The 14,072-nt window shown below is 40.3% G+C and overlaps 1 protein-coding gene across 1 annotated transcript in view; it reads right to left on the minus strand.

Moving 5' to 3' along the window:
• Positions 1-14,072, minus strand: part of EEA1 (early endosome antigen 1) — a 96,721-nt gene that overhangs the window by 27,828 nt on the left and 54,821 nt on the right. The window contains exons 12-16 of the mRNA XM_018560237.1: positions 12,574-12,912; positions 8,389-8,538; positions 5,816-5,935; positions 4,195-4,398; positions 1,256-1,456 (exon numbers count right to left, since the gene is read on the minus strand). Coding sequence (XP_018415739.1) covers positions 1,256-1,456; positions 4,195-4,398; positions 5,816-5,935; positions 8,389-8,538; positions 12,574-12,912 — 1,014 coding nt within the window. The remainder of the gene's footprint in view (positions 1-1,255; positions 1,457-4,194; positions 4,399-5,815; positions 5,936-8,388; positions 8,539-12,573; positions 12,913-14,072) is intronic.

Here is a 14,072-nt window from a genome sequence, read left to right on the forward strand (position 1 = left end):
TTATAATCTCTACAAGTTCAAAGCAGCATAGCATTTGGCATCAGTAAATGAACAATCCTCTACTGCACATGCACACCTTTACTTTCATTCTCGGCATCTCACCAAGATACCGGAACAAGGACTTTAGTGGTTAGCCTGACGCCATGTCATCTTTCCTGGCTGTGGAGCAGCTTCCGCAAGATTAGCATGATAGTGCCAGAGGTAGCTTGTGCCATTGATGCTTTGTCAGTTTGCCGTTAATATGGAGGTGGAGGAAATCAGTGTTTGGATCAGACTAGCCATGTGTGGGGTTTTTCAGAACAGAAAGTGGAACTAGGCAAGGATGGCCCCGGCCATGTATAACATTTACCTCCACAGACCTACAGTAACATGAAAATCCAGCACTAGGTCATTGCACACAATGCTGTTGCCAAGGTGTTGGCCATTCCCAAATAGAGTCAACTGGACAAACACTAAAGACCTGCCAGACAACAGTATGTGTACTAAGAGCAGGATATTAACTGCGGTACTGCACCATGCTATAGCTTTATTCCACTACTGGTAATAAAGTTAGCAGTCTTGGGTAAAGGCATTCTTTAACCAACAATCATCTTGCATAAAGAAGCGGCTATTGTGCACTCTACCAAGATATCTATTCAATAATGTTCAGCAGCACTGCAAACTGCTGCAGAACATAACATAATATAATATAAAAGCTAACATTTCCGCTGTCACTTGTTCAGCTAGAACAAATAAAACAGTGACTAACACAAGCATAATAAGAAATTAGACATAATTGCCTGGGTTTTACCTTATTTCCATGCAAATAAAGAGGTTTTACTTCTTATGACAGCTGGTTAAGTCATAGAAAAGAAGTTAAACTACTTTTAAAATTAATTAGTGGATGAGCCTCTGCAGCTTCATCTAAATTTGGCAATGAAATAACCTGACATGGGGGGATGTAATATCAGTATTGCACATCAGAACAGTATATTACATTATTCAGTCATACCATAACCAGATAATTACATTTTACAAATCACATTGTTGCTAATTTCAAAGTCTGAATATCTCCTAATGGTTTTCATTATATCATTTAAACAGCTCATATAATGACTTTCAAATAAAACATGAATGACTAGAAAACATTTCCTTTAATTGACAATATAGCAACAGCAATCCTTTCATGTGATTAGACATGTGTTCTCATAGCTCTGTAAAAAAAAAAAAAAAAAGTCAAGGGTTTGTAGTGGGGGAAAAAAAAGCTTCAGAATACCTGTAAGTCGAGCTGGACAATTTTCTCTTGGCTCTCATTTAGCTGGCCATTAAGCTCCCCCAAGGTGGTCTCTAGAGATAGGACAAGGTCTTGTGATGCTCGAAGCTGAGACTTCTGCTCCTGCACTTGTTCATGTAAATCCTCTTGTGCCTGTTTGTGACTTTCTGATTGGTTCTTCAATTTCTCTGTTAACTGAGTCACCTGTTACAGGAAAATAACCACATGTGTGCATATCAGGTAAGGGGATACATACACTGCAGCTCAAATGTTTGTATCAGGCATCAAATACCTGTGTCAAAGACCTAGAATCATCAAACAGACCAGAAAAGTCAAAACACCTGATCTGCAAATGTATTTCAACTCAGCGCCTTGGAAAGTACTGAAGCCATTGTATAAGCAGGACAGCCAAGGATTAAAACAGTTATATTATCCCCCCCCAGGATCAGCACCATAAATTACCCGATACACCATTACACCTCCCGGAATGATATAATATTCCCCAGCCTCACACCATAATAACACCCCTTAGCACTACAATAATATTCATCAGTACTACAATACTATCCCCGAAGCTCTATAATAATGTCCCCCAACACCTCCGTCACAATATTAATATCCCTCACTACCAACACTATACTGTAACACATTTTCCCACTACTAGCATCAGAATAATATCTCTCTATCTGCCCTAGGAATGTTTAGTCCATCAACGTCAATCTGTGTGTTTACCGGTGTACAAATTTAGTAAAGTTGTACGCCCATCTGCCTGTATTCAACACCATGAATCTGTTTAACAATTCCAGCTTGTCTGATCATGCCAATCGGTATGCAAATCTATTCAAGTCTGAATATCCCTAAACTGAATATCTCTAAAGTACTGCAATCATTTTACCCATTATAATCCCTCTCACTTTGTTGGTCCATTTTGTGTTTGTCACTTTGTGAAGTTTAATGGTTTACTTTATTGGCTTATCAGCTCTTAGTGAGGGTCAACAAATCTCACTCACTAGTTTAAATAGGTAGACGAGAATGTGCCATTAAGGATAGCTTTATTCCAATGACATTGCATCAGCGATGAAACAATACTGTTCTGAAGGAAGTTAAAGAGTGAACATGTAAATAGTCCTGGAATATTACAAAATGTTTACATCATGCATGACTAAGCAGATATGGTTTTATACAAATATACTTTTTTTTTGCTTATGTGTGCTTTTTTTTTCTTTATTCTACTTGTAATGCTATAAAGCCAAATTCCATGTGTGTATATAAAAGACACCAGATAATTCAGCTCTCTATTTAATAAAACATCATTAAGGGCCCCTTCACACCAGACGCTGCGCTAATCGCAAAAACCCTGGGATCATACTATATCAGGGGTGTGGACATTGTTGAAAAAAACTACTTGTCCAAGGACTAAAGCGGGGGCCCGATCTACTTGTCATTCATGACAATCTACTTGTCCTGATACAAAAAAAATAATTTTACCCCAAACCGTATTTAGCAGTACTAAGAAGAGTTTCTTATTGGTCAGTGGCGTCAGGTGACTGCGCTGACCAACGAGTGCTTGCAATTTGCGAGCGAAATTCAGAATACATGGCACAATTACAGATAGTACACCCATATTGGCAGATGGGAAGGACCGTTCCCTGAAAGGTAAGTAAAGCGGGAGGGGAAGGGAGGCAGATTTGAGCAGGTAATTAAATTTTTCCAAATTACTTGGGAAAGTGAATGTACCCTTTTAGGGCTGGTGCAAACTTGGGCGATCATGTGCGGTTGCATGCAGCAGTTGCCGCGCGGCCCCATTGATTTCAGTGGAATTACATCTGTGTGGCAATCACTGAAAAAAGGTACATGTACCTTTTTTCACAACACGCACCATGCAGTGTTTTCAACCGTGATTATGTCTGATTGCATGGGCGGTATTGTGGCGGGAAACCGCGCAATCTGCCAGGCGTGATTGGGGTGCCATTAGACAATAATGGCACCGCCAGTGCGATTGGCGGTGGTATGTAATCCTGTGACCGCTAGGCCATCCACACGATTTTGTGCACAATTGCCGTGCGGGAACGGATCACCCACTCCAATCACACACACAATACCCCATGCATGCAGATGGTGGGTGCAGCTGGGTTTTTATTAAAAACATTTTATTTTACTTTTTTTTTTTTAACTAATGTAATACTGGTTATTTTTAATTCTCATTTATTTTTATTTTTTTTTACTTTATCGACATTTTTGTTTTACATTTTAATGTATTTACATTTTTAATTGTCATTTATTTTTTTATTGACTTAACTTTATTGCTATTACACAAGGGCTAAAAAAGCCCCTGTGTGAAAGCATTTGGAGGTGACAGGTTCTCTTCATTGACCCTGTCACCTCCAACACAGGAGTTCTAGCACAGCACTGTGCTCGTTCTCCTGTGACAGGAAGGCTGCATTCCTGTATCACTGCACACACGGAGCAAATAAGTGTTCTTTGCTCCGTGCTGTAACCTAATCTAATTTGCCTGGTCCCGGGTTCCCCACAAGAGGGGGGACCCCGAAGACCAGGGCAGAAAAGAAGCCAGAGACAGCCGGGAGAGGTACATGGCCGGCCGCCGGAGATAGATAGATAGAGAGTGGAGAGGGGGGGAGGAGAGGGGAGTGAGATTCAGGCTCGTTACAAGTGATCTTGGACGGCTGTACAGCCGTTCAAAACCACTTGTACGAAACGGCTCCCACACTACATTTACCCGTGCTGCTTGTCCGCAGCCGGGCTAAATGTAGAAAGAAACTACTCGCCCGACGCCCAAAACTGCCTGCTATATATAAATCACCTTCTAAACAAAAAGGCATCCTCATAAAGAAAAGCTGAGTACACACCCTGATTCAACATCTCGGTTGGAAAAAGTTGGGCATAATGGAAATGTTAACCAGCAATATCAGTCTGGCAAATACCTGTTCCTGCAGAGTGTGGTTCTTCTCTTGCAGCTGATTGAGAACAGCAGTCTCTCCCTCACCCGCTTGAATTTTAGCAAAAAGGTCTTCCCGCTCCTTCTCCAGAAGAGAGATATTCTTTTTGCTCTTCTCCAGTAAGGCCTCTAGGTTTTGGATCTTTTGGTCTTTGTCCCCAATTTGACGCAACACTTGCTCAAGATCACTCTAAAAAGGAAAAAAAAAATATGTGGAGGTCTATGTCAAAGGCAAAAATGTCAGAGCCCCCATCTCGAATGTTACTTTCAACAAAGTAATAGATATTAAAACCTGAACAGATTGAAGAGAATTGATCAAAACTGGAGCAGACAAAATTTGGAGCAGCTGTTCATTGCAACCAATCAGCTTATCTCTTTCATTTTCAAATTTTAACTGGACAAACTGGAGAGAGAAGCTGATTGGTTGCCATGCATAGCTGCTCCAGATTTTGTCTGCTCCAGTTTTGATAAATACCCCCCATTGTCTTTTGGTTGGACAGAAAAACTGAAAACAATTGCTTGACAGATTTTGTTGCTTACTATTATCCTGTCACATCATGAAGATCCCATATAAAGAATTAAAAAATTCTGAGTAGGATAGGAATACCCTGAGCAGGCAGAGCCCCATTTTGAACGGTCACTACCAGTGTATAAGTGTATAGTGCAATATGGATGTCAAGCAGCTTTTCTGTCCTTTTGAAGCATGGCTGACTTTGAAATGTGAAGTATATCTAACACCAAAACAATTTTTCATCATTTTTGTTACAGCACCGGAAGGTTAAAGCATCAGTTTTTGAGATTTTTTTGCCATCTGTGTGACATTGAGATTTTTCTTAAAACGTGTCATGGACAAGAAGTGAGAAACAAATCCTGTTAGACAGTTGTCAATTAAAGCGATGTCCCCACTGGACAATTTTCCATCTATGAGGGGAAAAAAGAAAAGAGAAGGGTGCCCACCCTAGTGTAGAAGGTTTTTTAATGATACGAGTAAAAATACAGGGCAAAAAATACTCACAAAAGTGGATCAATGAAATAATAGAAAACGAGCCTAAGCGATATTTTTACTCATATCATTAAAAAACCTTCTACACTAGGGTGGGCGCCCTTCTCTTTTCTTTTTTCCCTCAGTGTTGCGGCTTCCCAGGCTGAAGTGGGGCAGCACCCCCAGTCATCCACGTTTGGAATATTTTCATCTGTTGGTCAAATTTAGCGCTTTGGATTTATTTTATTTTACTGAATTTTCCATCTATACCTGTTCTATTGTCAACTGTACAATTTGGGATTTTACGTAATCTTCTGCCCCTGGTGACAATGGCCACTGGGACAAAGTGAGGGTGAACCTCCTCAATGGGTATATATAGAAACAGAGACACCTGCACTCCAAATTGATGAGTAAACGTCTATTTATTTTCGTGTAGTGTAGTAAACAGCAACGACCGTTTCGGGGGTCACAAAGGATCCCCTTCCTCAGGCAAAAGCATCAATGGGGACACAGACAATAAAAATAGACAGAGATTACAACCCTTACCCTACTGCATCTAAAACTGAAATTATGTGCCTACCAATCAGACATAACTAGTGGCAGTTTGATAAGGAGTTTTGCTTACCTGGGCTTCTCTAAGTTTGGAAGTAGTGGTTTGTTGAACAGTCTGCTGCTCTTGGTGTTGTTGCCTTAATTTTTCTAGCTGATGCTGTAGGTCAGTTGATGTTGTGGTTTTCTCTTTCAGCTGTAGAATCAATCAGTACAAACTATGTGTTAGTGAACGTTTTCTTTAATTTCCTTGTATAATCTCTATGGACTATCTATTGGGTTTGCCAGGTTCCAAATTCAAATTCACACTTAGCCGTTTGGAAAACAATATTCATATAGTGTTATTCTTTATCAAACAACGGAAACCAGCACTATGAAAATATATAGGTTGCCATTAGTGAAATTCCCTTTTGAAAAAGCGAATTGCCAGACTGTTATTTCTCACTTTATATCAATGTATTGAAGTTATGCTTCAATACATTGAGACACTGGCCTGGAACAAGTAGGCAGATGAGGAGTTCAGACCTTTCTGACTTCACTATGCTTATTCCAGATCAGTGGATCAGAAAACCTTGAGACCAGCACAGCATGAAAATAGCAGTTTCAGAAGGAAGTCAGCAGTGGCAACCATATTTCAGTTCGTACAAGTTTCCTTTAAACAGGTTTATTACATTTCAATAAAAACATCCTTATTTGCTTTTGACCAACACATACCGTGTTTCCCCGAAAATAAGACGCTGTCTTATATTTTTTTTGCCCCAAAAAAACACACTAGGTCTTATTTTTGGTGGATGTCTTATTTTTTTTTTTTTACTTCAGAATGCCCACCGTTTAATTTACTGACCTTAAGACCTTGTTCACACCAAATGCAGAGCAGATCCACTCAGGTTTCTGCACACGCAGTGCAGTGGGTTGTGCCGCGTTTTTTATGTGTTCCAGAGCAGATAAAATAGGGCTTGCTGCAGTTTTTTCATCTGCTCTGGACCTGCACGCTGCGATGTGTACTGGAACAAAAAATACCATTGGAATACATTGGACGCAGTTTTGATCCGGTCTGCAACTGCTCTGCTCTGCACCTGCTCCCCGCTTGGTGTGAACAAGGCCTAATGGTATGGTAAGGATGAGAATATTACTGTTGCTCTATTTCTTTTCCTGCTGGTCAGTGATACCAGATGCGGAGTAACCGGCGCTAAAGACGAAGTAGCGGCTAATGCGGCTCTGCTCCCTCCGCCGCCGCTTTCTGTTTGCTTTCTACAGTGCCGGCTTCCTTTTCCATCAGGGACAGCGATACCAGCGGTACAACAATGGGGACATCAGACAGTGGACAGCGCAGTAAAGTACATGCTACCACCAAACTAGGTCTTATTTTCGGGGTAGGTCTTATATTACAGGAATCTTGGAAAATAGTGCTAGGTCTTACTTTCGGGGTAGGTCTTATTTTCGGAGAAACACAGTAGAGGTAACAACTAAAGCTGGCTATATACCTTTAGATGTCTTCTGAATGAAATAAATCAGTTTATTTGACTCATTCATGCTAACAGCACAGATGACAATATCTCCTCTGTTGGGGATTGTATTCAGCAGTTGGCGGGATGCAACATAAGACCTGTGGCTGCAGAATACCCAAACAGTGACTGCATTTGTATGCAGTCACTGTTTGGCCAACAATTGTCCAACCAGCTCCTTCGTCAAATGTCGATTGAAAATTCAACTTTTGTGGGGCTCAATGGTGGCAGCATGGACACCCATAGCTTGACTTCTTGCTGAATCGGCCAAAATTCGAGCATTGTATGGCCAGCTTAACAGGCACATTAAAGACAATGCTAATAAAGTAATGCCTATTTACACCACTGCATATTTGTTTTTTTTTTGGGGATGTGTTCCATTAGCACTTTACATTTTTTGGGTCCTCTACAAATGTACCCAAAATATTCCTGACCCTTTCTTCCTCAAATGCACGGCACATGGCGCATGTGTATTTACTCATATGGTGCATTAAAGGATCGAGTGCATTATAAACTGTGCTGCAGTGCATTGGGGCATTTTGGAAATGCATGAGAGCCCCCCCAAAAAACATGCAAACTATCTGTTCAGTGCAGGTCTGCGCACAATAAAATGTGATAGGTGACCATCGTGCACACATATCTCATTAGCCATTCAAGAATCCTGGGGGCCTAGCAACTCATTGCACCAAATGAAACTGACAGAAGAAGAGGTCACCACTCCAAGCATTATCTGAAAAGGTTTACTCTCAAGACATCTAATGTTCTGGTGACAACCTGGATAATTGGGGCCTCAGTGTTCCTGAAACGGTGAATGTCTTCACACAATATACATTTTCAGTGCTATTCCTTGAAACACTGATCTCCTCTTCCAATTGCACACATTAAAATAGGCAAGCACCCCTTAAATGTACAATTATGTTTTTGTTTGCCAAGATTATATTTGCATCAAGTGATGGAATTATGTTGCAAATATAATTCCACTATTACTTGATGAAGAAAGAAGTGTAATAAATCTGGCTGTATAAAAGAAATACAGCTGAATGTGCTGATGTAGGATGTTCAGTGCTTTATAAAAAGGTGAAGGGTACGAGCATTAAACAGCCAGGAAGTAGCTAGAAATACAGACATCAGTAAACATGCAGACCTGCTCCTCTGCACGTGAAAGCTTCAGCTGCAAATCCGCCACCTGCTGTTCCTTGTCCATCAGTTTCTCGGCAGACAGCTGTCTCTGCTCTTTGAGCCTTCCATGTGCCTCCCCAAGCTGGCGCTCCGTCTCCAATAACTTGCTGTGGAGCTAAAAAACATTGGATCAAGTGATCTGCTGGTACTTTCCATTGATTAATCACAAATAAAACTGGAGTGTCATTTTATCATGGTTTACATGACTCCAACTCATCACAGATGGCTACTCACCCACCTCCAACAAGGACACATTTATAGAGCTGCTGTAGGTCATAGCTGCTTTCAAATGCATCTCTTTCTTTAAGATAACGGTTGCCTTTAATTACTGATAAATTCCAGAATTCTAGACGCAATGACCAACATTACAGACATATTTCACATTTTCCATGAGGAAAGCAAATCGTTGATTGGTCACAGAAAAAAATATGTAAATTCAATAATTAGCACTTTAAAACGCAAGTGCTCTGTATAGTTAGCCCATACTTTACCTGCATAGTGCAAGTGCTGCTTGAATCTACTGCTTAGCATATAAATGTCAAGCCATAAAAGAATTGCCCAAGGAAAAGTTTACTAGTTGGTTCTCTAATTTGTACCTTTTACCAATGAGATGTGCTTATACTAAAGTTACATGAACAAACGCTGATAAGATAACGTGGTCTATTACACTATGGGCCTCAGTTTACAAGGTATATAAAAACAGGCAATAACTGTGCTGTCCATAACAAACTGTTCTTTCAGTACCTCCATACTGCATTGAAAAATAAAGGGATAATCTGATCAGCATAAACAGTTCCTGTTCTCTGCATTTTGAAAGTGAAGAAAAATTTAGAATGCCCTTTTTGCCTATGCTGTCAATGTACACAGGCAAACAGAATCAATAATACATTGTCAAAAACAAGTAAAACCTTTCCTGTAACAAAAATAGGATTTTGTACTCACCTAAATTATTTTCCTTGAGTCAATTAAGAGCCACAGAAAGTCCTAAATTTTTACAGTGCACTGCCACCTACATGAGGATTAAACACTGGCAAACAGAAATCTGTAGGCTAGTCCAGTGTATAACCTTTTCTTCTACCAACATGCCTCGGTTTTGTAGCAAAGCGCTACCAAGAGCAGGATCATAAAAAAACAGTGGGGTGGGACCCATAAACCCTCAATGGACAGGAAAATAACTTTACAGTGAATACAAAAAAAAACATTTTCTTTCCCATCCGTTGAGGGATACAGAAAGTTCTAAACCTTCAGGTTGTACAAAAGCAGTCCAATTGAGGGGTGGGTAAAGAGCTGCATGGGAGACCCTCTGTACAAAGGTCTGAGACTCACACTAAACAAAGTGCACCTTCCTCATCCAATGGCAGACCTTGTGAGGTGTGGTCTTTCTAGCTTCTCCAGAACACAAGAAGAAAAATACTTTCCCAACTCCATGCCCAGATCCCAGAGCCCCCAAGACAGGATAAGGGCGGTTCCTCAGCATTAAATTGGTTTGTTCAGAGGCACAACTGAGTTGTTCCGCAATGACAGGATGTCAACTGGGAACTGGAAACTACCTCACGAGATGCTACCATCAGCCTCAAGCTGAAAGAGGGACAAATTAATTCTGGATTTAAGAACCTGGACCTAAGACCTGAGAATCTGAAGTTCCTGGACGAGGAACACTCTGACCTGGGAGGTGTCCAGGACCTGCCCCAGATAATCCAAATGAAGAGTCAGCACCAGCGTTGATTTTTAAAGTTTTAAAATCCACCCAAACCTCTGCAACGTCTGCACAGTCAGAGACATGTTTTCCTCCATAGAACTCACTGGTCACGGAAGAGTAGGTCATCCAAGTATTCCACAATAGGAATATCCAGAATGCATAAACAGGGCCAAGAGAATAAAGTGAGAAACAGGCCAGAAGACTTAATAGGCCAGGAGACTTCTAACGGGCCATTGTAGTTTAAGTTTCACTTCACAGACATTTCTTGCACACGCCTAATGTTCTGAGGATCAATGGCAATAGTGCTAAGATCCCTTTTAAGAGATTTGGACCAATCAGATATGGTTTGGCAAAGCAAGATTACAGCAAGATGTGGTGCAAGACAGGATCCACCAAAAAGAACATAGTTCTAGAAAGGGCCTCCAGCCAATTATTGTTGGGTCACTAAATTCAGGAGCATCCTCCATGGGTATGATATTCACCTTATCAACGCATGGCATGGCCGGATCCATAGTGGGAACAGACCACTTTTTAACAAAATACTCGCTAAGTGGGTACAGAGAGAGCCAGTGATTAAAGGGGAGCATCCACCCTAGCAGGGAGTTTCCAAACTTTGTAAAGGAAAAAACTGGAAGAGAGAGTGCAAAAGAAAGGTCGCTAGAGCTTTAGGAACCCTATAAGACTAAAGGCCAAAAACAGCACTGGTAAAAGCAATAGACTGATCTTCAAGCTTCAAAGTTGTGTGTACTGCATCAATAAGAACTGACTGCTATTAACTTGGGATTAATAGCAGTGGACTGCAACTCCTGATGGGAAAGCTCATCAGTGGAAAAACTTGAGTGACATAGAATCAGATAAGGTCTCCAGGCCTGATGGCTCAGCAGTTGCTATGACCACAGGCACACCAGATATAGAATTTGCTGGAGAGTACATGGTAGCACACTTGTAGTTTCTGCACTCAGATTCTGGAAACAATCTGCTAATTTGCATAATAAAAGTCCTACATGACCATGGTAACAAACTAAGCGGAAAGGATAGAAGACGCAGTCACACCCAAAGGGGACTCCAATGAGGGAAGAGTCTCTAAAATCAGAGGGCAGCATAATTCCAGGCTATAGATACTGCTACTATCGGGGTGCACTGCAAGCAGTAACTGACCCAATAGTAGAAAAGCATTCTATGGTATCACCCTGCAACGTCCAGTCCAGTGGGATCTGGATGAACTACAGCCCAATAGCATGGCTGGGGATGACTGTGCTGGATAGATCCAAGTTTTTAGAGAACACCAGCAGCTGTATAGAGGAGAATCTTGGTAAAAGAAGTCAAAAAGCTGCTAAAAAATCTAGTCTTTTAACCCTTTCGCTGCCAAGCCCTCCGGAACATTTTTCAAATCAGCTGGCCAAGCCATTTTTGAATTTTCTGCAATTTTTTCCTATTGATTATGGAGTTGAAAAAAAACAAAGCCTCCATCCTCCTAGGACACTAGCAAAATCATAACATTGTGGCAATAGAAGCGCTTATACTCTGGTCAACAGTTTTTTCTCTTTGTCAGTGTCCAATCCTCCTGTGGGCGGCAGTATAACCGCAAAGGTTATAGACTTTGTGTCACTCAATGGATGAGACAAAAATAAAAAACATTTCCACAGAATGTAAGCAAGTGCTTACATGGACTTTGTAGAGAAAATCTAGGAGTACAAACACCACACTCAGTCCATTGTGATGAAATCTAGTGACAATAAGGATCTCTGCAGATAAACAGCAAATTAAACAATCTTGGTAAAGGTTAAGACCACCCAAACTAATATAATAGTCATAGCATATATAATTGCAAGAACTTGCGCTAATGGAGAGTAAGGATATTAATTGGATAATGACTGTTGTATTTACTATGTATTAATATAATTTATCCACACTTGACACATTTATTCATAATTTATCACCGGTCTATTAATAATAATTTTATATTTTGTACATATATATATTTTTACACATCACTGATCAAATTTAATGGATTAATATCCTTTATACACATTTTTCACATTGTATTTACATTGATGTTATTGATATTTTGAGATACACCCTTTATTGAATTTTCGAGTTATAGTTTATATATTTTTCAATTGTATGCTTCAAACCTCGATCTTAACGTTTGATTTCTCATATATCCACAAATGAAGGACGGTTAGCGCTGTACCATTTAAAACACATCCAATAGTCATAGCATGTTGGAAAAAGAAGGGTACAGAGATCTCTTTGATAAGAAATCTGGTGGAACATTCAACAGAATTCAGTTCAGTCAAAAACATTAGCTTTGGGGGGCTTATCTTAGCCCAGGGATGGTTCATTAAACAAAGAGAAATCAACAATGACAAGTTTACTACGTGTCTAAAAGGAGCAATGAACTAATGATGGGCTCTTACAGGCATACATAAGGATGTGAAGATGTGTCACCTGGTTAATCTCACTTTGCAGCTGCAGGCTGTGCTGCTCCTTCTCTTCCCGCTGCTGTTGAAGCTGTTTGAAGTCAGCCTTGAGATGCTGGTGTTTGGATTCCACCTCAGACAGCTCTTCTTTCAGTTTCTGGTTGGCTTCACCCTTCTCACCTAGCTCGGTTTTTAGAGTCTGTAAGGAGGCCTCGCTGACCGACACTCGCACATGCAGCTGCTGGCATTCCACATCCTTCTGGTTGAAGCTGACCTGCAGGTTTTTCCTGGCTGTAACCTCTTCATTTTGTTTCTCTTCCAATTCTGTATACTGCAGCTCTTTCTTTAAGAGTTTTTCCAGCAAACCCTACAAAACATATAGATTAAAATGTACCTATCCTGCACTCGGACAGTGACAAAGATCATGTAGGACACATGCCAAACTGAAGAAAAGCCATGAAACATTTAGCAGATAATTGGGCATAAGTGCAGATGATCGGGAAGTGAGCGGATCGGTGCATGTTTCTGCTCACTTCCCGATCTATAGAGCCGACCTGTGACAGCTTCAAGTAAGCGGATCGGTGCATGTTTCTGCTCACTTCCCGATCTATAGAGCCGACCTGTGACAGCTTCTTTGTCACAGGTCGGCCCTAACTATGAGGATGAGTGGAAATCACTCACCTCATAACTCTCCTTTAAAACTAGTATGATTCTGCAACTTACCCTAATTATAATACTAAGACTATGCTTATGACACGCAGCATGGTAAAGTCATTTTTAGAAATGTATGAGGAAAAAAAATGAAAAACAAAACTGCAGAAAGAGAAGGAAAATATGGACTCATTTGCATTATTAGGAGTCAGATAAAAAAACATAACATTAGAAAACATTTATGGAAGCAAACATATAAATGCTATTATTTTTATTAGAATAATGCTTCAGCTGAATCTCAAAACAGGCCATTATCTACAGTTACAAACTGCACTGCAACTTAGGGGTCTATATATAATGGATAGTGGATATCCTGGATCCTTTTTTCTTTGCAGTACTACTGCATTCCATGGCCTGCTGTTTGAGGCCCATTTACAAAATGCAGGCTGTAGTTTGAAGCCTGTGGAATACTATAGCATTCTTTCTGTTCAGTGCAACAGAGAAAAGTTGTGATTGAAGGAGAGCTGGCGATGTGGTTTTGATAGGTCACGTGACCATGACTTTCTCCATTTATTTTTTTAAACTAATTTTATTGTCATCCACTGGTTTTGGCTCTCAAAGACAGTGGAGCGCAATGCACAATGTAAACCACATAAATGTGTGAAGCTTTTTTTTCCTTTTATAAAGCAAAAACAGTCATACCTGCTTACAGGATTTCTCTTTAATGTAGCGATATTCGGCAGTGTAAGAGGCAAGTATTCACCATCTTCCTAATTGGTACGGCTTTTTTTGTAATTTTTTTAAGCAGAGTCACTTTAACTTAATTTCTCCAGGATGGAGATATATATATACATATATATATATATATATATATGG

This window comes from Nanorana parkeri, unplaced genomic scaffold (genome assembly GCF_000935625.1).
Source record: "Nanorana parkeri isolate BGI_ZX_2015 unplaced genomic scaffold, ASM93562v1 scaffold442, whole genome shotgun sequence".
NCBI lineage: Eukaryota > Metazoa > Chordata > Amphibia > Anura > Dicroglossidae > Nanorana > Nanorana parkeri.